Source organism: Arctopsyche grandis, chromosome 7, assembly GCF_051622035.1.
Source record: "Arctopsyche grandis isolate Sample6627 chromosome 7, ASM5162203v2, whole genome shotgun sequence".
In the NCBI taxonomy this organism is placed as follows: Eukaryota; Metazoa; Arthropoda; class Insecta; order Trichoptera; family Hydropsychidae; genus Arctopsyche; species Arctopsyche grandis.
This window is the reverse complement of record NC_135361.1, coordinates 3,171,591-3,192,940: the sequence shown is the minus strand read 5'-3', so window position 1 is coordinate 3,192,940 and position 21,350 is coordinate 3,171,591. Positions and strand designations below refer to the sequence as shown.

The 21,350-nt window shown below is 40.9% G+C and overlaps 3 protein-coding genes and 1 long non-coding RNA gene across 4 annotated transcripts; 2 read left to right on the top strand and 2 right to left on the bottom strand.

Moving 5' to 3' along the window:
- The first annotated feature begins 1,458 nt into the window (after nucleotides 1–1,458).
- Nucleotides 1,459–6,056, top strand: LOC143914235 (uncharacterized). The gene is made up of 2 exons (XM_077434368.1): nucleotides 1,459–3,057; nucleotides 5,057–6,056. The coding sequence occupies exons 1-2, from the start codon at nucleotides 1,762–1,764 to the stop codon at nucleotides 5,180–5,182; spliced, it is 1,422 nt and encodes a 473-aa protein (XP_077290494.1). The 5' UTR covers nucleotides 1,459–1,761; the 3' UTR covers nucleotides 5,183–6,056.
- Nucleotides 5,632–10,520, bottom strand: Atg7 (Autophagy-related 7). Its single transcript, XM_077434367.1, has 10 exons — nucleotides 10,257–10,520; nucleotides 9,991–10,186; nucleotides 9,362–9,921; nucleotides 9,135–9,279; nucleotides 8,114–8,272; nucleotides 7,288–7,476; nucleotides 6,779–6,943; nucleotides 6,593–6,708; nucleotides 6,247–6,526; nucleotides 5,632–6,175 (listed from the first exon to the last, which is right to left on the bottom strand). The coding sequence occupies exons 1-10, from the start codon at nucleotides 10,442–10,444 to the stop codon at nucleotides 6,143–6,145; spliced, it is 2,031 nt and encodes a 676-aa protein (XP_077290493.1). The 5' UTR covers nucleotides 10,445–10,520; the 3' UTR covers nucleotides 5,632–6,142.
- A 1,270-nt stretch (nucleotides 10,521–11,790) lies between these two features.
- Nucleotides 11,791–15,152, bottom strand: Ythdc1 (YTH domain containing 1). Its single transcript, XM_077434611.1, has one exon. The coding sequence runs from the start codon at nucleotides 14,989–14,991 to the stop codon at nucleotides 13,474–13,476; it is 1,518 nt and encodes a 505-aa protein (XP_077290737.1). The 5' UTR covers nucleotides 14,992–15,152; the 3' UTR covers nucleotides 11,791–13,473.
- Nucleotides 15,153–19,610: 4,458 nt separating this feature from the next.
- Nucleotides 19,611–20,874, top strand: LOC143914416 (uncharacterized). Its single transcript, XR_013260814.1, has 3 exons — nucleotides 19,611–19,741; nucleotides 19,852–19,898; nucleotides 20,018–20,874. It is a non-coding gene; the product is annotated as an uncharacterized LOC143914416 (long non-coding RNA).
- The last annotated feature ends 476 nt before the right edge of the window (nucleotides 20,875–21,350 follow it).

Genomic DNA, 21,350 nt, shown 5'->3' with positions numbered 1-21,350 from the left:
CCCATGAGGCTGCGCCCCCCTGGGCCCTCTTCGGGGCCCCATGCGGCTGCGTCCCTTGTGGTGCCTCTGGTAGGGCCCCATGAGACTACATCCCTTGCGCCCCCGCGGGGGTGAATCCATTGAATCGAAAAAAAATCAAATCGGCGCCTATGAATCGAAAAATAAATAAATCGAATCATTTGTTCGATGACGGCTGTGCCCCCCTGGGCCCCCTTCGGGGCCCCATGGGACTGCGCTCCTTGTGGCGCCCCTGGTGGGTCCCCATGGAACTACACCCCTTGCGCCCCTGCGGGGGTGAATCCATTGAATCGAAAAAATTCAAATCGGCGCCTATGAATCGAAAAAAAAAAATCGAATCATGTATTCGATGACGTCACCGATCTACGGACGACGAACCAAGGATACATACATACATATATACAAAGTCTCTTTCCAAATTATATATTAGACGAACCAAGGATACATACATACATACATATATACAAAGTCTCTTTCCAAATTATATATTAGACGAACCAAAGATACATACATACATATATGGGGACTGTTCTAGTTGTGAAGGTGTTCTTCACCACCAGTCCGCCATGTATTATAGACGAGTTCGTCTGTGTTTTAGTAGTTATACTGCTTTGTTTGAATAAAGTTGTTTTATTGTTTGTCTAAATATTATACAAGTGTACTAGAATATTTGGGGAAGTTTTCTTGAAGCGGCTATTGGCTGTTGACTTGGTGTCGTGATGGCCGCTGGATCTGCAATGTGTCGTTGCTCTGGATCCGGCTATGTTCAGATGTCTCTGGATATGGCAATGTGTTGCTGGCTCGGCATTCGGCTATGTTCAGAAGGTCTCTGAATGCGGCAGTGTGTTGCTGGCTCGTTGTTCGGCTATGTTCAGAAGGTCTCTGGTCTGCTGCTGTGTGTCGACGCTTGCTGCTGTGGGTCGACTGGTGTTGTTTGGAGTGAACCTCCTTTTATATTGTTTTTGGGCATCACGTGACTCGTTGCAGCTGTTGTTTATGCGTATGCGAGGAATGTGTTTTTGTCGATGGGGTAGAATTTGCTAGAACGATTGGCATCGTTCCGCTCGATGTAGTTTAATGGCTGCAGGTGTGCTTCGACCGGTTTGGTTCCACTCGACTGGTAGGGGTGTTCCGCTCGATGTTGGTTTAATGGCTGCAGGTGTGCTTCGACCGGTTTTGTTCCACTCGACTGGTAGGGGTGGAGTTTGCTAGAACGTTTTGGGAAATGTATTCTGCGTCGCAGTAAATGTCTTGATGATGGTGACGAGATTCCTACACATATATACAAAGTCTTTTTTCAAATTATATATTAAAAGATAAGAAGATATACATAGTACCGTCTACCATGCACCCTTTTGTTTTTGATCTTTCGACTTAAGATCTTTCGATTTTAGATCTTTGCCTTCCGATATTTGCGTTTTCGGGCGTTTCACATTCGCGCCCGTGAGGTAGACCCACGGTCAACATACCTTCCCTGCCTACACTACTTTAGTAACGGATTGGCGACGAATCACCCTCAAAGAAGTTTACGAATAAAAAATCGGATCGAGGTAACGAACGAGCGGATTATGGCCAAAGCCGTCGTTGTATAGCGCGTGAGTTGTCAGTCGAGTGTCAGCTGTCAGTCGAGTGCAGGGTGTCGTTGCAAAGGCGTAGAGGCGAAGAGGAGCGGGGTGCAGTGTAGTGTCAAAGTGTCGAGCTGTCGCGGGCACATAGGGCGGGCGGCAGGAGGGGGTGGGCCGCATGGAGGGGGTGCCGGTGCGCGTGTCGGAGCGCTACCGAGTGGCGCCCGTAGAGCCTCTGCCCCCGCACGTGACGCGCCAACTCTCCTCGGCCAGGCAGCTCGCCAAAGACGCGCACTACGACTTCTCCCTCGAGGCCACGGTCCTGCGCCGGCTCGACCAATGGCGGCGCGCGCGCTCCCTCGACCGCGAGCACCGCGACGACCGCATTCGCCTGGCCGACGAGGCCAAGAACCGCGCCGCCGAGGCCGCCGCCACTCTGCAGCGACTCCACCTGGCCGAGGTCACCTATCCTAGCGCCGAAGACATCAACGACGAGCCCCCCACTCTCACTCCCACCCCCAACCCCTGCTCTCCCGTACCCGTACCCGCGACCGCAGAGGAGTCCCCGGAGCAGACGGTGGCGACCACCTCCGACGGCATCCTCCAGCCGACCCCCGTCAACACTCTCCCCTCCCGCATCAACCTACTGGACGACCTCGACCCCATCGCCAAGTACCACATCAAATCGAACCGATTCCACCACTTGAACGGCATTCGCAAAAACAACGTAGATAAGATGACCTTTTCCGACTTCGAAAACGACACGTCGAGTCCGTTCGACAATCTAGAACTCAAGTCGATCAACGATCTAGAACTCCTGGCGCAGGTGTTGAACACTCAACAACCGACCAACACCAACACCAACACCGCCAACACCGAAGAAAGTCAAACCACATACCCGACCACTAACAATACGTTCTCGCCCGTCTCGACGTACGGCTACAACCAAACGAATCCCTATTCGAACGTAATCAGTGACAATTACTACAATTACTACGCGTCTAATTACGCGTACGCGCCGAATGCGGCTTCGTACCAGCCGGTGCAGCAGAACAATTACGACGACGACCGTTATAAGTTTTACAATTATCCGACGACGTACGCTCCTCAGTACCCCCAAGTTGTTAGTGAGACGTCGAGCGTTCCGTTGAACTCGGACGAAGACGGCGGTCAGACTTTGCTCAAGTCGCGGTCTAAAAGTGTGCCCGATATCGTGAAGGAGTTGGACGACGAGGTGGCCGAGGCCAGGCTGAAGGCTCGGGAACGCTCCCACAACTGCAGTCCGGCCCCGTTGCGACAGGCCAAACAGGAGGCGTCCTCGTCGCAAGTGAACAACGCTTCGGAAAAGCTGTCGGATCCGTTCGACAGTCTCGCACCCAAGCTGCAGATGGTGTGTAAGTCTATCGGGGGCATGGGGTTCCCGCTGGACCGCGTGGCGCGCGCATGCGAGGATATCGGAGACGATGATAAGAAGGTTTGCCACGTTTGTAAGATTGTGCAACTATCGAGTCATAAGTGAGGAAAAAATTCGTACATAAATTTTGAAATGAAAATTTTTATATACAATTTAATATATGTAAAATTTGACATATGTACTCAGGGCCGCCGAGGACGATCCCAAACCCTGGAAAAATAATTCCATACAAACCAAAAGAAAAATCTTATAGATATATTTTTAATATGCGAAAAATCTATCAGAGCTATTAGAAAAATACCTACATGTTAAACGCTATTTTTGATGATATAACAGGTATGATTTCACATGAACGTTAAGAATGCGCGGATCGAAAAATAATAAACATCTACCACTAAAGAAATATATGTATTTTTATGTAGAATAATATAAAATATCAATATCGATCAGTCGAACGTCCCAACACAGAGCCTAACCAAGAAAAAGTCGCAAACTTCAGCTTCCCCCCCGCCCCCTCTAAGCAGCCCTGTATATACTATCTTAAGATACTTAGTAGGAAAGGAATAAAATTACTATGTGGTTTTATGCACGACTATTTAATATGACGGCCGGGAAGGAAGTCAAGTGGTAGCCACCAACATGGTTGAATTGGTCTCAACTTACAGGATGACGACCCAAATTCAACCATGTCATAGCTCTAATAGCTTATACATGATGCATTTTGGTAGGGGTCAGATTTCTATGGACATTTTTTTCGGCTTTCGTCCGCCTGAGCAATGCCTGGCATTGTCGGCTATTTGAAATAAAAATATGGTATTGCAAGGGCGTTATTAATCCTGGGTATGATATACAAGGGGATTCTTAAATACATGTATGAATATAAAAAATTGCAAATAAAATAAATTGAATATTCAAAGAAATGAAAAATTCTAAATGTATGAAGTGTTCGAAACACAGTTGTGCAACTATGATATACAAGGGTGTTCCATAATTCTGGGTAACAATTTATAGTTGGTTGCATATGTGTAGATGTACAAGTGCTTTCATACACGAATTTCATGGGATAAAATTTAAAAAAAAATGTGTTGACCTTTTGAATGCTGATCGATGTTTTGCCAACAAGTCCATGGGAATGAAAAACGACGATAGGCGTAGTATTTTGAGCATGTACAAAGTAAACAAGAATACTATCCGCTTTCCAGATAGCATTGAAAAAAAAATGCATTGAACATGGGTCATGTAATCCTTTTTTTTTCAACGTTTATAAAGACTGGTTTGTAACCATAGCAGAATAGATACAGAGATACACAGGAATTTCTGAATTTGTAACCATAGCAGAATTTTCCGATGGAAAAAACCTAACTGATGAGTATTTTAGATTGTGGCTTGGCATTTAGATTGTGAGCATTACATTTTAACAACAATGAAAAAGATGGAACTAGTTTTGGAAAATACATTCATTAATAGACTTGTTTTGTTTATTTTATATTGTTGCAAGATATATTAGAGAGTCTAAACACACCTTTACAAAACTCGAAATTCTCGGCGGTAGATATCTAGGGTTTGTTTGGATTAGCTACAATTTTTATACCTGCTTTCTATTGGATTTATAAATAATTCTAGCTGGAAGGTTTGGCGAAACTTTCAGCATGGCAGACTTTCAACAGAAAAGACGTCAGCACTCGAGGGGTTAATAAATTAAATGGAGTAGCGTTTTTTATAACGAAAATCAACTATGCGATAATAATACGAAACTTAATAAATATATCATTTACACAGATTTGCACAATTTACTCGGATACTTAAGTATTTAGAAAGGATCATTAACGTTGAAGCAAAACGAAGCTGAAACTATGGCACTTTAATTAGTCAAATTTTTCTATTCTGGATTACTTTATTTACTTTAGAAACATTTTCCAAAGGATCTCAGTATCATGTCAAATCATAAAAAAAGAAAATTCAATTTCAAAAGTTATCTATGAAGTGTATACTTTCACCGCTCATGACTCGACTTGTATTCGAAAATTTTCTTATACCTGTTTTTGTTTATTGTTTTCAGATCATAGAATATTTGCTACTTATGGGTCAGTTGATGGATTTGGGTTTCTCCGAGAGCAAGGTTGCCAAGGCTTTGCTTCAACACAACTGCAATAGGGATAAGGCGCTCGACGAGCTGATTTCATAGCTGTATCTCATTCCGTTATATGTATTTATATGCGTTGCCTGGTAGTGTTTAATCTGCCAAAGATTTCGTTTCTTAATATTTTAATTTTTTCAACCGATCTTGCCATCACGAAAAGGCATATTATTTTATATTATGTATATGATGATGATAAATGTAAACATACTATTTAAATGTAATACTTTTTTTATTTTTTAATTGCATATGTACTATTACGTTTTAATTTTTCGTGTAAGTATTGAAAGTGATTTAAAAACTATTTATTTGATAATTAATTGTGATCAAAATAGATTGTAGATTTGCTATATTCGAATTTGTAAATAAATATTTAAATATATTGCTACGCAATAAAAATAAATTAATTTACAGAATTTGCCGTCTCATTTTCATCGGAATTCGTTACTCACTCAATTCGTCGGATTAATAAATCAAACGATTTAAAACGCAGATAACCTATTGATTAGAAACACTGTCATTAACACACATTTATTGCAAAAGAATATATACAAATATTTTGATCGAACTTATATTACATATAGAATAATTTTTAGTTAAAGGTTAAAACACGCAAAATATTTAAAATATGAAGGAAGAAAGATCGTAACATTCATTAGTTAAAAACAGCAAATAGGACTGCAACCAAACAGCCAATTGATCATAAATTTCTATGTAATTTGTCAGTTATAAACGGAAATCAGATGGCAGTTTTAGTCTAATCCATCGCATGTTTTCTAAAGTGACTGTTTTTTAGCTGTCGATGTTAGCCTAACTTCAGCCTCATTTCATACAAATTTGTACTGCGCAAATAAATTCCTAGCTTTCTAGCATTTTAAAATGCAAATATACCACTTAATATATTATATAATCATATAAATCTTAAACTATGGCATTTTATTTTGTGCAAACTTTCATCGTGTAATTCAGTCCTGGACTAGAGATTCAACTTCCGACGTAAATATTCCATCAATCCTCATCAGACTCGCTCAAAGCCCACATCTATAACAGATTTAAGACAATTTAGAATCATTTAGTTGTTCAATTCAACTAACAACCGACACTATACTCACTTCAGACTCATCGGTAGCGGCGTGAAGATTTGTCAGACCGGTGAGATCCTCCAAATACTTGGCACTGTTAAACACCTCCATTAGAAAAGCGTTACTTCCCTTTCTATAAGCTTCGATGACGATCGAAGAACACGCTATGCACTGTTTAAATTTTCCGCTCGACGGCAAAACTTGCTGGAACGACGAGAGGAATCCTCGTATGGAGTGCGGCACGGCTCCGAGTATACCCTCGACATCGTTGGACTCACCGCTCACATTATACGGAGCCGGTGCATCAATTCTACAAAGATGATGAGTTGAATACAGACTCGAAAGATATTTCAAAGACTACTAATTCTATACAGACTTTCTTTTATGTTGCGTTATTGATATGGCGACTTCCGATGCGAGTGCACCGGCTATGTTGGCCACTCCTGGTCTGGTGACTGTGCACTGTTGATCCAGAGTCCTGTCCTTTTGAGACTGAAATGGACGTACATTTAAAATCTCAATATGTATAAGATGTATGAGGTATATTTAAAAAAAAAATTACATTTCCTGGTGCCGTAACGTCGTTGCAAAAATAGCAACCGAGCTGATGGCCAGGTATGAAATGTCTTTTGATTTCGTCTGAGTTTTCGCCGCTCGGCTCATCTTCGTATATTCCGTGCCTCATGATAAGGTAGCTGTCAAAGCCCAAGGCTGCGTTGACCACAAGCTGATGAAGAATAAGAATCTATTTAGTATATATATGTAAATATGTCTTATTAGAGCGATGATAGATAAGTCTAGAGGCTGTCAAGACAATTTGTCTCCAATGTTAGGTCTAATCCTAGTTGAAAATATAGTATAAATCGGATTCAAACTATCAACAGCTCTAAGATTGGTTACTGCATTGTTCAATGATCAGGTTTAGTAAATGTCTTGGGTTTATTGGAATCCAGATGCAAATTAATATCAGCCATAGGAATACGGAAAATCCTATTATGATTTGAACTCTGAACCTCGTAGTTACGAAACAGACAGTCTACCTAATTAAAAGATTTTCAGAACATGAATTACCTTTTTATAATGTGCAGCGATGATGGTAGGCAACCATCGAGCTTCTCTCGAGTCAAGCAATAGAAATACTACATCATGCGAAGAAATAAGTTGCGTTAGCGTCTCAATGTCCTTTTCAGTCTGTTCTTTTAGCGATTTGCCAACGGGATGTCCCGGCATTGGAATGTGCATCGTTACACCTTTTGAATTCTAAAATGTACAGAACAGAGTTCAGTGAGTAACATGGATTGTAAATTAAATCAATAAAATGTGTAGGAATATAACAACGTTTGCATCGAGGTCGATAATTTATTTCCCATAGAACAAAAGTCGCAAAAGTAAGCTCTATACGAGCATACAAAGTCCACCTGGCGATGTCGGCGTTAAGGCATTCGTTCACACAAGGATAGACACAATTGAATTTGCTCCACATAAACAAAATCGAGCCCATAGGAACCCCCGAAAGTATAATCTCATCATACGGCTACGCACTGAACAATCTCGAGCCCGTAGGAATCCTCGATAGCATGATCTCACCAGCCAAGCTACGCATTGCACAACCGACCCGGATATAAACCAGTCCCAGACGCCAGCGATTCTCTGGACTTCAGCCAGTCAACTCCTCCAAAGTCAAGCAACTACCTCCTTCGCCGTACATACAATGATACTGAACGTACTGATACTGAGACACAGTCGTAACATAAACCTTCCCTGCCTACAAAGGGATGCTTAACATTCTCATAAAGAGAATTCAGTTTATATTCCAACTTACGGGAGAAAAGTTTAATTTTTACCGTTACATTTATAAACATTCTAAATTAAAAAAATATTATAATTTTATACTAACTACTCCGGGGAAAATCTTTTTTAAATTTGCAGCAGCAGCTAAAGCCTTCAACTTTCCCCCGTTGAGGCAGTCTTCGTGTGTGAAAAGACTCTGACGAACTGGATTCGAAAACGAAACTTTGCCATTGTCGATAAATGTTATATCCCTGACACCCCATGCCTATAAAAATAGAATAAACATAGTTTTAACGAAATTGTTTAATTTATCTTACAAATTAACGTACGTAGTTTTGTATAAAAGATCCAAATCACATTATAAACATATAAAAAAAAAAAAATTATGCATTGAAATTTAAAGAACATATGTAAATTTTATTTATACTGTAGGAATATAGCACAGCTTGTAGAATCCTGAATCGAGGTCGATGATCTCATCTACATATTTCTTAATTAATCACAAGCCCCATGATAGCATTATGGCGTTCCTGTACGAGCATCTTCGCCTGAAATATCTTCGCTCATACAAAGGCAAAGACACAATCTGACTCGCTCTATAAAACCATCGCGAGTCCGCAGGAATCCTTGAAAAGGTGATCTCAGCACACAGCTACGCATTGCACAATGAACCAGGATATAAACTAGCGCAAGAGCCTCTAGAGTTCAGCCAGCTCACTCCTTCGAAGTCGAACAACTGCCTCCTTCACCATACATACAATACTTGTATACTGAACATAAATAAATATCCTCTTAAAAAAAACTCATCCGAGTATCCATAGGCCTGGAAACGGTCGAAATACACCTGCCTACAATACACTGCAAAATATAAATGCACTGTGCGCATGTGCATATGTATTGCGCAGTATACTCGCTCATATGAGCCAAAAGTTCATAAAACAAGCATTTTTTGTAATAATCTACAAAACTTAAACTGGGTAGGTCATCATATCCCAGGTGTCTTTCTAATCAATAAAAAAAAATCACATATTTTTCTGCCTTATGAAGTTACAATTATCAAAATATGTATCAAGTAGCTTGGATCTTTAATGTAAAACTATATTTAAATATAATAAAAAAAAGAGTACCAATAAATTCCTAGCAACCGAACATCCCAGAGTTCCAGCACCAAGAAGTAAGCATTTAGTATCTTTTATGCAATCCAGATCTATGTCGGGCAACAGTCGCCACTTCATCAGCTTCAAATTCAGATCTACGGACGATCCTGCCAACCTATTTTAATATTTATTTCAATAAAACATACTCAAAAACTGATAAAAATATCTAGCGTTAGCGTTTCAAAACTGATACTAACAACATGGGATCCATCGACGAAGCCATATTTGCGAACCTCGGTCCAAAGTTACCCTTGTCGTTACGCTCCCAACCTACCCAATTTTCGCCCCAATCACCAGTCAGATCCTTGGGTACGTTTATTTTGAACACCAAACTCTTGCTGAAGTCGTTGTTCCGTTTGAACCGAAGCGACACCACCTTCAAACTTTTACCGCAGAACCACTTGAAGTGGTACAGCAGCAGCGTGACGAAATTTCTCAACATCCAACCGGGATACTCGTTATCGCTAGGATCGATAAATCCGAAGCAGTATTGCTCAGAATTGGACTTCATGTGATTTTGAAAGTCTTCGTTGACGACGTTCGCCAGAGGAATTGCCTTCGCTTCGGCATCGCTGATGTTTACGATGAAGAATGACTTTTGATTGACGTCAAACGCCGCATGGCTATCTATCAATGATGATATCTGTGACGCGCTGAACACATTCTCAAGCGATGCTGCTTCCTCAGCGAGATAAACGAACGGATGGCTCGGGGCCGGAAATGCAAACCAATAAAAATATTGATACTTTTTCAAATCCTAAAACAATAAATTAAATAATTGTTATTGGAATTTTTGCTTCATATTGATTTTAATACGGCTACGTACTGCATACGATAAGACTAAGAATCTCGATAGTAATGACGGATTCTGAAAGCAATTTCCGTTCTGAATATCCTTCCAGAGTAGAGTGCCTTCAATCTTCAAAAGCTCGACCTTATCACAGTTTTTGAACTCTTCAACAGTATTCTTATTCAATAATACGCCGTGAGATAAACAATGAAATATTTGCACATCGGGAACGCTTAAATATTAACAAAAATAATTTAAATGTCTGTAGTCTTCATATCAAGGGGATTTCATTTGTCGCTTACGAGTTGAACGAAGTTGAATTGACCTCGAACAAATTGCCTACGTCACTTTGGTAACAATAAGTGCCCCAAATTGTCTTCCTCCTGTCTTCGAGTCCATCTACATCCAGCTTGATTTGAGTCAATTTATGCCAAAATCCAGGATCGACAAATGAAGATAGCGTACTATACTGCAAAATGTTCTCTTCCATTGTGAAGTACGTTTACCGGCTGTCGCTGAGAAGTGTCAATTCAGCTGTCACATGAGAACTGTCAAACATTTAATCTAACAAACTAAAGAACGGCCATACACCATTCGGATGGTTTTTACTTTTAAACGAAAACTCTTTTTAAAAACCATTCCTCCGTCTTATTTGTCCCCTTTAACTACGAGTAAATCAATAATCATTCTAAAACAAATGTTTTCAGCCCGCAAATCTACAGTTTCAGGATGCAAAACAATTTTCAGCCGAGATTGATCGGAATTCCCCAATACGATTCGATGATTACTGGTCACAAAGTCACTAAAATCTCTATAGCGGAACATCTGGCAGCCAAAAAGTCCATCATACTAACGAGAACTTGAGTGCCAAATATTGTGCATTCGCGATTTTCATGGAAAAAATTGTCTGTGACCACCGCAATGTGACGAATAGTCCAATTGCCGCCCAATACACATTAGTTATTCAGGGCTCGGAACCTTGGATCGTAGGGCTTCTACACAAAAACAACCAATCAATACCGAGTAGGTGTGTAATTTGGTCGTTTTCAATATATAACTGCATATGCATGCATGTGTAATTTTACGCGTGGTCATAACATCTTTTATTTTCTTTATTTATTTATTAATGTAAATCTCATTTCATATATGTATTTGGTTGATTCAGGTCCCTCAGACTGTATTTGTTGGGGGGTGGTGGCTTCATGTTGAGGGCTTTATTGGTCGACTTCACTGACCATTAAAGTTAAGGTGACCGTTCGTACTGATTTTACCAGGACAGTATTGGTTTTTTGGGTATCTGTCCTGGTAAGTCATGAAACAAAACCAGTACACTTTTTTATGTAATATAATTATTTTATCTAATAGATGAATAAATATACAAATTCTTCGACGAAAATGATGTCTCCTACAAACATATTGGCAAATTAGACATATGTTGTTTCCATTTATGAGGAACTGGTGCATCAGGCAAAGGATTTTTTAGCAATGCATAGTCCAGTGATAAAACGATCACTTTTTTTAAACCAGTCTTGTGTATAAATTTATAAGAGCATTCAAGAAAATTAATTAATTTTTTCATAAATGTACGTCCATGATTATTTAATCTTCGTTTTAAATAATTAAAGTACTTTGAAAAAAATGCCCTGGTTTTGAATTGGGAAAAATTGGTCACCTTTCATCAAAAGACCATTTCACGATACCCCGAAGAGATCCTAGATGGATTTTGGAAGGACTTTGTATGTACATACAAGGAATTGAAGTGCTCCTATGCAAAAGCGCTAATACCAGCGTTTTCGTATTTAAAAAATATGTTGAGTCGAAATTTATTTTCCATTGTAATATATTCTAACTGGCATTTTAGATCATTCATATTCGAATACAATTAAACTAGTAAATTATATTTCTACAAGCGAAAATACACTTTCAACAATGTGCGCCAGTTAAAGTACAACAGTTGAGTTTTAACAGCTTTGATGCTTTTTCGAATGCTTTAGAATTCAATAATACGTTAATATTTGCTAGATATATACGAATAAAGGTAATGAGTACCGTATTACGATAATCTAAGAATACGTTCAAAACATAAATGTGACTTTGCAACTCAATTTACTTTTTGAGTGTAGTTTTCACGAAAACCTAATCTTACCTGGTACCAACTTATATAGTTAGTCCACTGTAGGAAAACGTTTAAGAAAAACGTACATTCTATCCCTTTCACCACCTATCGAATAGCATTTTGTATAGACAATAGAACATTGTACGTACGAAATCCTATTGGTCGAGATGGTGTGAAAGCGACAGCATATACATTTTACCTTAGTGTCATCCTATAGCAGATGGATTTTAGTTGAATTGTATTTTTATTAGGATTGTAAATCTCCATATGAATCAACTTAGGTGAGTTAGACGGAATATATTACAACTAGTCAAAATAGACTATGATACTAATTATAGCAGTAGTTGGTACCAAGGAATATATTCCAACTATTCAAAATATATTATAGCTAGAAGATACACTTCAACTGTTACATATACATATATATATATATATATATTGTATCAAATTAAAATTTTGTCGAATTCAGCATTTTTTGCCATACAAATAATTGCTATGGTTAACAATTGGCAAATACTGTTACGATACCGAGATGTAATTGGAGATTATAAATATCAAATATATTATATGTAAACACTTTACAGTGAAAAACTGCAAAATATTTCAACATCGATTCGTATATATTTGTTGATATTTCAATAGAACATCTACTTATAAGTACATTTTATGCAACAACAAGAACAAAGAAGTGCATTTCACTTGCTTATTACGACAACAGTTGATATACAATTATATAATCAATTACAATATATAAACAAAAGATTTAATACATGTATGTTTTATATAGAGCACAGGTTAAGGGATTCGTTCAACAAAGAAATAATAACAAAAATCTAGGAATAATTTGTAAAGGTGTATCAAAAAAATGAAAGTAAAAGATAAAAATAAAAATCAACACCTCCGATGTAAGCATCGTAAGATGATCATCTTTATCAAATCACTCAAAAAATATTATCACAATGCAAATTTTCAATAGATACATTAAAAACTCTGCAAAGTATGTTCGCTACTTATAATACTGCACAATCACATTATTAGAATATATTTTCGTATACTGAAGTTTTTTCTTTCTTTTTGTAAACAGGTACACACATAGTACAACAATATAATAATATAAAAATATATGTACATAAAAATAGTACTTCACACTTTTATTCAAATGCATAGAGATCAATGTTTAAATAACGTTCCGAGACAAAAAACAATACAGTTCGAAATGAAACAAAACCAACCATTCGGAGATCACCGACAATATGTAGATATAGAAAAAGTCCAAAATGTCTGTAACACTTTATTGATTACAAATTACACGTAATGGATAGTTCAATATGTCGCACAGTTCATATTGTGTGATTAAAAAATTAAACTTAAAGAGTAGTCGCACGTAAAATGAAACCGCACACTCATCGTCGATCCCGGTAGCTGCGATGGTGAGCCCGATCTCGGTTCGGCGACCGAGCCCTCGACCGCTCCGAAGTCCTCCACAGGAACTCGTCGACGGATCGATCGTACGACCGCTTATCTATATACCCGCTCGGATACTCTGGAAGCGCCGGCCCCTCGTAATACCTCGGCGGAGGCGGCGGCAGCGGGTCGTAAGGCGACACCAACGAACTGGAGAATCCCGGAGGAGGAGCGTACGGCATCGGCGGCAACTGATGCTGCATCGTCCTGATATAGTCAGCCACGTAAGCCTCGGCGGCCGCGGCTCCCCCGTAGGAATGCTCCCTGGAGTGAAACCAAGAGGGGAGACGTTCCCGGGAGTACGGCGACGAGCCTCTGTGTTTGTACGACTCCCGTCCGCTGCCGATGCGAGACCGGCTCGAAGAATACATCTTGCGACGACCCCGAGTGTACGAATTGCCCCTCGGTCTGAACGTCTGTCCTCTCATCGCTATCGGAGTTCTAAACGTGCGGTGGCCGCCTAGGTTTCTCAGAGCCATCTTGCGGGACGACTCCTTTGACTTGCGCAAGATCGGAGTCATCTCTATAGCGTCGTCCTCTGGGAAGAGTCGGCACAGTTCCTCGGCGACTTTGGGCTCTATCTCTTGCCCGTCTCGGCCGATTTTGACCGGCTTGCCGTCGTTCCAAGGATTGTACAAGTGTAGTGTGCCGCTGAAGGGTAGCTCTTTGCGGCAGATCCAGTCCACTTTGAATATGCCTCCGAGAGCTTTCGCAGTTAGGCCGGGAGGCAGCACCCAAGATATGGCCGGGACGTCTCGGCGAGACTCGCCGTGGAGGCGGGCGAACCCGGCGAATCGGCCGCTCTCTTTGACGGAGAAGATCAGGATGACGTTGCGAGCCTCCCTGAACGCCTGGTTCAAGTTGGACTCGTTCTGCGGGAGAGTGGACCACACGCCTTTGGCTTTGGAGAGGATGACGTTCTCGGCGTTGTTGGACTTGATGACGAAGAAGCGGGTGTCCCTGAACAAGTAGTTGAGCTTGGTGGCGTAGTCGTACGTCTTGGAGACTCCCGAGGTGAGGGCGGGCGGGGGTGGCGGGGCGGGGGGCGAAGGCTGCCGGCGTTGTCTGCGGCGGCCGCGCGACGAGCCGTCCGAGTCGTCGGCGCTGATGGAGGGCGCTCCGGTGGAGGCCTGCGACTCGCTCGACGACTGCGACTGCGACTGCGACTCCTCGCCGTCGTCCGCCTCCTCCATGTCGACGTCGTCGTCGTCGTCGTTGTCGTTGTTCAGGTGCGAGTTGGAGTTGGGGTTGCCGTTGGCCGCGGACGCGTTGGAAGCGTTCGAAGTGTTGGAGAGCGAAGTGGAGGTGGAGTTGGAGTTGGAGTTGGAGGTGGAGGTGGAAGTGTGGGCATTGTTGGCGTTGTCGGCGAGCTGCTGCAGCTCTGCGATCTCGGCGTCGGCCTCTCCCACGCCGAGGTTCAGTCCATCTCCCGGCGGCTCCATCTTCACATCAGACATCACATGCACGAGACGAAGCGAGGAAACGGAACTGGACTGAACTGAAGTGAAGTGATGTGAAGTGATGTGAAGTGAACAGAAGAGAACAACACAACACAGCAGCGAGCGGCTGTCGCTGTCCGCTGGGCCGAGCGCACTGCTGCCAACCCTCGCACGGTCTACGCCTTACCCCACAGGTGCGACAGCATTGATTATATTTTCAATGTCAACGTCATTTTATCGTTAATCAGCACTAGATTCTGGAAGTGATTCAAATTTATGTACCTTATTTTTCCCCATTTCCCATTTAGCCAGCAGGATGGATCGATGGTTGTGTTGATACTATGGAGGACGAACGAATGAGACGACTGGCATGTTAATGCACGTGTTTATTATATGACAGCTAAAGCCAGAGTGAGTAGTGGCTCTCCGAACCCAGCCGAGTTGGTTTCCACTCGCAGGAAGGCAACCAAACTCGACCATGTCGTATAAGCGAGCCGCCACAATACTAAGAACTGAGAGGCGCCGGTTTCGATCCCGTGAGCTGACCTCGATTCAAAAGAATGGTAAACGGACTGTCCGAGCCAAAAACCCTCACGGCCGTTGGTTGTCCTCTTACGGCTTCGGCTTTTGTTTTCTCTCTTTTACTCTGATCATCTGTCAGTCGTGCTAGATTCTCCCGTGGGTCCGGCGCCCGGTGATCCCGGCGCGGACCGCCAGATGAAGCGTCCCTCGTAAAAGCCGGCCTCGAACTAAGCCCCGAACTCTGGCCCCGTGATCCGCCCAAGCGATCACGGCGAGCGCTCATTGGCATCATAGAAGCCCTCCGAGGAGTATGGCTTCTTCCATAGTCGTGCCTCACCGACTATGCTCGACCACGTGTTCGACCCAAGCCTCGAACACGGCGAGCTCTCAGACGCTCGTGAGACTCCGAACGAGAAGGTCTTGGCGTGGCTGGTCTACCCTTCCTGACCAGCCACAGCCTACTCGATCCACAGCCTCTGCCATAAAGGGGCACAGGCGCCGAGAAACTCCCCGGCGCGCCATCTACTCATCAATAAAAACGAGATCATAACCGTTACTCTTTTGTATAATTCCCCCACCCCGCACCGTTCCAGAGAAAGCTGATCGAGACGACGACACACACACACAGCCATTGGTCACCCATACATATACACACATTACAGCTGCTGAAGCTATCATTCACGGACTACTAGTCATATGTAAACCAGTCACAGGACAACCGGTCGCTCTAGATTGGTCACACGTGATCACTCGTCACACTAAAACTGGTCACGAGAAAACTGGTTGACCGATTTTAGGGTGTGACCAGTTTTCTCGTGAACAGTTTTAGTTTGACGGGTGATCACGTGTGACCGATTTAGAGCGACCGGTTGTCCTGTGACCGGTTCACATTTGACTAGTAATCACCGAACCGAAAAGAATTTATTCCGAGTATTTTACTTTATTATTTACATACCTCCTTTACGTTTCACATGGCTTTCGTGCTAGTGGTCATTTTTATCTCTTATCAGATCGTTTTCATACTTTGCCATATTGCTCATTTGGTCAATGATCAATGTAAGTGTTCCGACCAAGTCTTCATGGTCAGCTTTCGTGGCGTTACGACCAAAGGAGCCGTTTTGGAGGGAGATCGGCGCCGAGCGCGTGTCCCCGCCTCCTATTCGTTTTCCGCGTCGGTCGAGTGAACATCTCTGTTCGCTACCGAGTTGGTTCCCACCACCGAGTCCCGATCAGCTCAGCCTTAATCGGCAGACGATACTGGAAGTACAGCTTCAGTATACGTCCGGTGAGAAGTGAGGAATTCCTGGTCTCTCTTCGTCGAAGTCAGATCACGTAGCCACGTGGTTGAGTGAGGTTATCATAACCTCTTGAACACGTGCGCGCTAATTTCAAGTCGGACTCCCCCCCCTTTTTGCCCCCTGCTTGATCTCTGTGTATATATATATATATATATATATATATATATATATATATATATATATATATATATATAAAATACAGTCACCATACAAACAGAATTACAACCTGTTTTCATTATTATACAATTTCCCGCCTTTGTCCCGTATCACCCTCACTTACGCACACTGTACGAGAGAGAGAGATATACATCGAGCCGAGCCGACAGCAGCAGAGACCAGACCGCAGACGACGACCTGTAGATCCCTTGGAGGAAACCAGCCCCGCCCACGCTTACCACGAGCTTCTACGAAATCGACTTCCGGGTCCCTCGAGTTGAGGAGCCTTGGAGTCTGTACAGTAAGTAAATGGAGCCTCCGCCATTACGATGGTGCAAATATATCGTGTAAGACGCGTTTGTAATTTGCCCGCCGACATTCTATTTGACGGTTACGGTTGACTTTAAACATAGATGGCGATAGTAAAAAAAAATTATTGGTGTTTTTATTCAAAATAATAATTTTATATATAAATTATTTCATTATACATCAATTAATCTAGCACACTCGACTAACAGAATGCTCCAAAGTGACGAGTATGCTAAACAGATTAAGAATGGAAAAAAGTACATGAAAATACAAGTAAAAATACATAAATGGAAGAAAAGAAATAGAGAAAATTAAATAAACATGATATAGGGCGGATTAAAGGTTTGGACCGTTTCCCGGCCTATGGAAATTCAGTTGTATTTTGAAGAGGATTTTTATTATTCTATGTACAGCGTATACAGGTGTATTTCTATGTACAGCGAAGTAGGTATTGGATTCGCTGGAACGAACCAGGTCGAGTTCCTGAAGCTCACTGGCATCTGGGGACGATGCGTTGAATTATAAAGGTGTTGCTTAAGCAACGAGTATGAAGTATGAATGAATAATACAATTATATTTTTGAATTAATGAAACCAAATGATGTTGAAAAGATCCGAGATTCCGAATTCCGAAATCGTCGTAGTTGCCACTTGCAAACCGCGTATTTCGAACAAGCGATAATGGCTACATAATAGGTTATTTACGTAAAGCATCCAACTCAAACACAAACCGGACATTTACAGTACTACATGAAAACGTTTAGATTCATTCAAGTGTTGCATGTATCAATGACATTGGCTCATTGCGAGTATCTAAAAATGTGTCTATTTGGAAATCTGATTGATATACATTTTTTTTTCAATTTTCCCAAAATTGCCATCGTCCAAAGTTCCCGCTGGCACATCTCTAATCTGAACTAAATTTCGGTTCAGTGATTACTAGTCAAATGTGAACCGGTCACAGGACAACTGGTCGCTCTAAACCCGTCACATGATCACACTAAAACTGGTCATTGGAAAACTGGTCACACCCTAAAACTGATCACGAGAAAACTGGTCACACACGAAAATTGGTCACGAAAAAACTGGTCACACCCAAAAATTAAAAATTGGTCGAATTTTTGGGTGTGACCAGTTTTAGTGTGACGGGTGATCACGTGTGACCGATCTAGAGCGACCGGTTGTCCTGTGACTGGTTCACATATGACTAGTAGTCCGTTTACCTAAATTTCTGAACCTCTGAACCTCCAAATGACGTCCATGAATCAAATATATGAGCGCCAATTGACGATAATTTTCGCCAGACTTGTATAGAATTTTAAAAGAGCATTCGAGAAAATGAATTTATTTTTTATAATTGTGCGTGTATGATTATACAATGTTCCTTTTTAATAATTGAAATTGTAACGAACGGTTTTACGCGCGTTTATCTGATCTCGCGGTGGGAGGTCCAGAGGGCGGATACTTCGTTCTCGTTTGTAGGAATCAAACAATAAAACTTTATAAAACTAGCACAACAGTGTTTCGTTAGGCTGGGATACGGTCAACACATCGCTACCCCGCCTACATTGGTGACCCCGACGTGATTTTCGCAACCTTCTGATCATTCAACAGCGCTGTCAACACACATGTACCCCGCCTACACGTTCTTCCAGGAATAGCGTTATAGGGCAACGTGGACTAACCTGGGCTAGGTTTGTATATAGTCGGGGAGGTTCCTGACTGCAAACTCGTCTCGTTGAAGCACCGCTGGTCGGGTCACAGCAGCGGGGGGGGGGGGGGGAGGCAGGAGACAAACTCCGTCCTGCCTCGTGTGGACACAAGATGGCGATCTCTGGGCGTCTCTGAAAACGCTCGGCGGAGATGCTGGATAGGGAGGTCCTTCCCGGATGACGGTTGACGGTAGAGAGACTCGCTCTCGGTGCGCTCGAGAGGAGCATGATGTTGGCGCGGTAAAGTCACTGGTGCCACCCTAAATATTACTACCGCTACCAACTGATGGGACACTCGGGAGAACGTCGCGTTACAAAATATATAGAAAAAAATGTCCTGGTTTTGAATTTGAAAAGAAATGGTAATATATTCAATAGTACCGTCATAATATATTCAATAGTACCGTCGTAATATATTCAATAGTACTCAAGTAAATATTCAATGTTTAGCATCTATTCTACGTGTTCAATGGCCAACCACGGTAAATGTTTCTCCTCTTAAAATTAATTACTGAAAGTGTGAATGTTTGAATGAATTTGCCGTAAAGAGGCGTTTAACGCTATTGACTGCCCAGTGTAAATGCTTTTATTTTGTTAAGAAATTAAAAACATTTACATAACTCTAAAAGTACATGGCCGTTAACAACATTTGATTTAGGCGTTGATCAGTACGAGGCTTTGCCTTCATTGGTCACCGTTATGTTTTCGAAGTAACACTCTTTAAAAAACACTCTTTTAAAAGTCGTACTTTTATCGTCGCTTTAGTATTCTGGTAAGTCAGTCTAAGCTCTATTTCTAACCTATGTACATATATTGATTGCTTCATTATCAAATCGGCATCTAATTCACAAAAAATCGCATAACACGTTTTTTATTTTGTAGGTTAGGAGAGATGACATGCTGCCAGATCGAGTGGTTGGATATCAGAGGTAGATAAATCTTAGCATATGATTTCATATGGCAGATTGAGAGTGACGTTAATATGAATTGAATTTATATTCTGAAAATATTTATTTGTATTACAGCTAAATTTTGTTTGATTTTGCAGATTATGGCAAGAACGGTTACATGATATAACTTACATCACTATATAGCAGAGAAGAAACTATGGAAGATACTGAAATTTCATCAATTCAAATCTTAGATAAACCACACCAATGTTAAACCTGCTGAACACCGTATTAATGATAAATTCATAAAGTTTGTACATGTGTAGAAACTATATGTAAATGATTTTAAACAAATATCACATTTGTACGGTTTTTCCCCAGTGCTAGTCTTCTTATGTTCCACAAAGGAATATTTACGAGCAAATGAAATTTAAACATATTTCGAATCGTTGTAATTTTTAGGTAAAATCATGGCGGTGCGAAATATGTTTAAACTCGTTTACTTTTGAGTTGCTCCGTTGTGGAACATACGAAAACTCACACTGGGTAAAAACCGCACAGATGTGACATTTGTTTAAAATCATTTGCATTTTTTCCAACACTGTTTATCACACCTATTCAGACGAGCCACGCTTATGTAAAATCAGACTCAAGTTTTTTATTCTTAAATCTATCACTGTGATTTGACATACTGAGGAAAAACCATACTTAATGTTAAAAACCATTTATGTATTTGTAAATTTACCTTAAAAGCTTTTTTTAAAGAAAATTATATTTAAATACCATTAAATTTAAAACAGATTTTCTTATACCAAGGAAAGCATGAAAAATTAAACATTGATCTTAATTTTTTTAAAAGGTGTCAGAAACGTTTCAGTGTATTACATTACAAAAAAAGCACTGCTTGCAAATATAGAAAGACATTGTAACTTAATATTAATTAAATTTTTATATCCAGTGTACGGTTACATTTTCTGTTATTTTCAATAAAGTTGTATTTGAATTATCAATTTTTTTTCATTATTTACTTTATTCCTCCTGCTATATTTAATTTGGAAAATATTGAGTTCAAACATGAGTCACATGACAGTATACTATCATGTGACTCATATATGAATACTTAAAGTATTCGTATACTATCGATAGGACTTAATAGTATTCAAAGTACATGTTATTAGAAATGGAGGGAAGGTCAACATATTCGCGGAATGAAGGTGTAAGGGGGGAGGAAATGAAAAAATATAATGTAATTTTTCAACGTAGTCTCCTTTAATCTCCACACACACCGTTTTAATAACATTTCTAAACCATGAAAACAAAGTTGATAATTTTTTTTCCACGAAGGTCTTTTTTTAAATTTGGAAATAAAAAATAATCACTCGGGGCTAGACCTGGACTGTATGTTGGATGATTTATTTCTTAGAACCCGCATGATGTTATAGCAGCCACTGTTTTGTGAGCCTTGTGAACTAGAGCATTGTCATGCCAAAG